The sequence below is a fragment of the Poecilia reticulata genome, linkage group LG3, assembly GCF_000633615.1.
Source record: "Poecilia reticulata strain Guanapo linkage group LG3, Guppy_female_1.0+MT, whole genome shotgun sequence".
Taxonomy (NCBI): Eukaryota; Metazoa; Chordata; class Actinopteri; order Cyprinodontiformes; family Poeciliidae; genus Poecilia; species Poecilia reticulata.
This window is the reverse complement of record NC_024333.1, coordinates 27,776,098-27,778,039: the sequence shown is the minus strand read 5'-3', so window position 1 is coordinate 27,778,039 and position 1,942 is coordinate 27,776,098. Positions and strand designations below refer to the sequence as shown.

General features: G+C 39.2%; 1 protein-coding gene across 1 annotated transcript in view; it reads right to left on the bottom strand.

Annotated features, from left to right (window-relative positions):
- Positions 1–591: 591 nt before the first annotated feature.
- The window catches only part of LOC103462795 (phospholipase A2 inhibitor and Ly6/PLAUR domain-containing protein), a 9,521-nt gene continuing 8,170 nt past the window's right edge, over positions 592–1,942 (bottom strand). Inside the window, exons 4-5 of the mRNA XM_008405791.2 lie at positions 980–1,087; positions 592–880 (exon numbers count right to left, since the gene is read on the bottom strand). Coding sequence (XP_008404013.1) covers positions 681–880; positions 980–1,087 — 308 coding nt within the window. The 3' untranslated portion in view covers positions 592–680. The remainder of the gene's footprint in view (positions 881–979; positions 1,088–1,942) is intronic.

Here is a 1,942-nt window from a genome sequence, read left to right as displayed (position 1 = left end):
ATAAATGTACAAGTTTTTGCCCCTGTCGAGTTAAAGTGTGAAAATGCAGGTCGTTAGTGCCCCCTGGTGGTAACAAAAGCTTACAACACCTGGCATTCCCAGCTTTGAATTTTTGAAGACGGTTTTCTCAAACGTTTCAGTGAACAATTGTCGTCTAGTTAGTTGTTTTCACAGAGGGAATTCCTATATGAGGTTTGTAAACTTAGTGGAAGAGACGTCGAGACTGACAGCAGCGTAATGTTAGCTATAGTGATGAAAAAATGCTGGTGACAATGAAAAATGACATAGAAACAAAATGCACAGCTCTCGCTTGTTGAGGCCAGATAAATGGTCTGTGTCAGAGACCGCCTGGGAATACCAGGTGCTGTAAGMTTTTGCTTTCATTAATATATCTTTTGTGAAAGATTACATTGAAGCAAATTCTGCCAAAGGTACCAGTAAATGTAAAAGTTTTTGATCTGTGCTGCCGAGTTAAAAAGTATGAAAATGGAGAGTGCAAGAATCGGTTTCTCTTTGAAAAAAAAAATMTAAATGAAAAACAAAAACAAACAACAAAGTATATTGGATSTTAAATCCAAAATGTTGCTTAACTAACAACATTTTTATAGAATCAAATAAAAAGAACAGATTTATCAAATGAATTGTGATTAAAAAGAAAACATGRCAGTATTTTCTATGAGCTAAGAAAATAAGTTAGAAAGCAGCAGAGGCACCAACACGAGCAGGGCRGGACTGGCACTGCTGGCACTGTTGCAGTAGTCGCCCTGGCAGCAGCTAAAMTTTGCTCCAGTGAACTGAGTCACCAGTGAAGCTGTCCTATCTGAGCATGTCAACTCAGAGGCACATCCCTTCATCGTCAGACTTGCTCCATCTATATTTCCTGTGAAAATTAAGTTATGATGTCAGCAACACATTTATATCTGATCTTAACATTCTTCTGAGGAGAAATATGGAGCATGTAAATATGTTGGTCTCTGACCTGTTACTTTGATGCAGTAGTTTTCATCCCCTACACAGTCAAGAGTTTTCATGCAGTTTTCTCCTACACAGCTGAAGCACTTTCTGCCACTTGARGTGAGCTTGTCATCTAGGACATAAAGATGGTCATTCAATTGACAAGAAATGCTAAATTACAACATTTTTTCTTCAAAACTTTCTTTTTTTCACTAACTTTTTTCTCTTAAGATATATGCAGATGAAGCTAAACTCACTACAACACTTTAAAAAGTTTATTTGGTCTGTAGTTCATGTTGCAAACTTTTTTACTTKAATCTGACTTAATTCTTTAGGTTTATTGAAGATTACTTGCTTTTTGTGTTGAATTAACTTAGAAGTTGCAAATCTTTAATTTAAAGAAACTTTTTACTTTAACTTCAAAACAACTAAGTTCAATGCTGCCCTCATATAATATGTCAAATTAAAATTATGTCTGATCATTTACTCTCTGATGTTTCTGTCACGATCCGTGTTTCTATGTGTTTATTTTTGAGTTTCTGTGTGATCCTGTTCCCTGTTAGTCCTGTCTCTGCGTCTTTCCCCGTTGATTGTCTCCCAGGTGTGTCTCGTTCCCGTGATTGCCCCGTGTGTATTTAGTCTCACCTGTTGTCTGTGTTCTTCGTCGGGTCCTTGTCTATTGATGTCACCTGTCTCCGTGTTGCCAGTTTTCCTCGGGCTGTTTCCCCGCTGTTCCTTGTTGTGAGATTTTTGTCATTAAATTCATCATTTTTCATCATAATCTGGGCCTAAGCGTCATCTCCTCACCGCAATCAACCACCCCTCATGACAGAAGGACCCGACCAGTACCGGTGAGAAACGCATCACATCATGGACCCAGCAGACCGTCGTTCCCTGTGGAGGGAGATCAGGAGATACGACGAGGAAATAACTAAACCGTATTCACCGTTCAGCCGCCTCAACGCCGCCACACGTATGGCGATCCAGC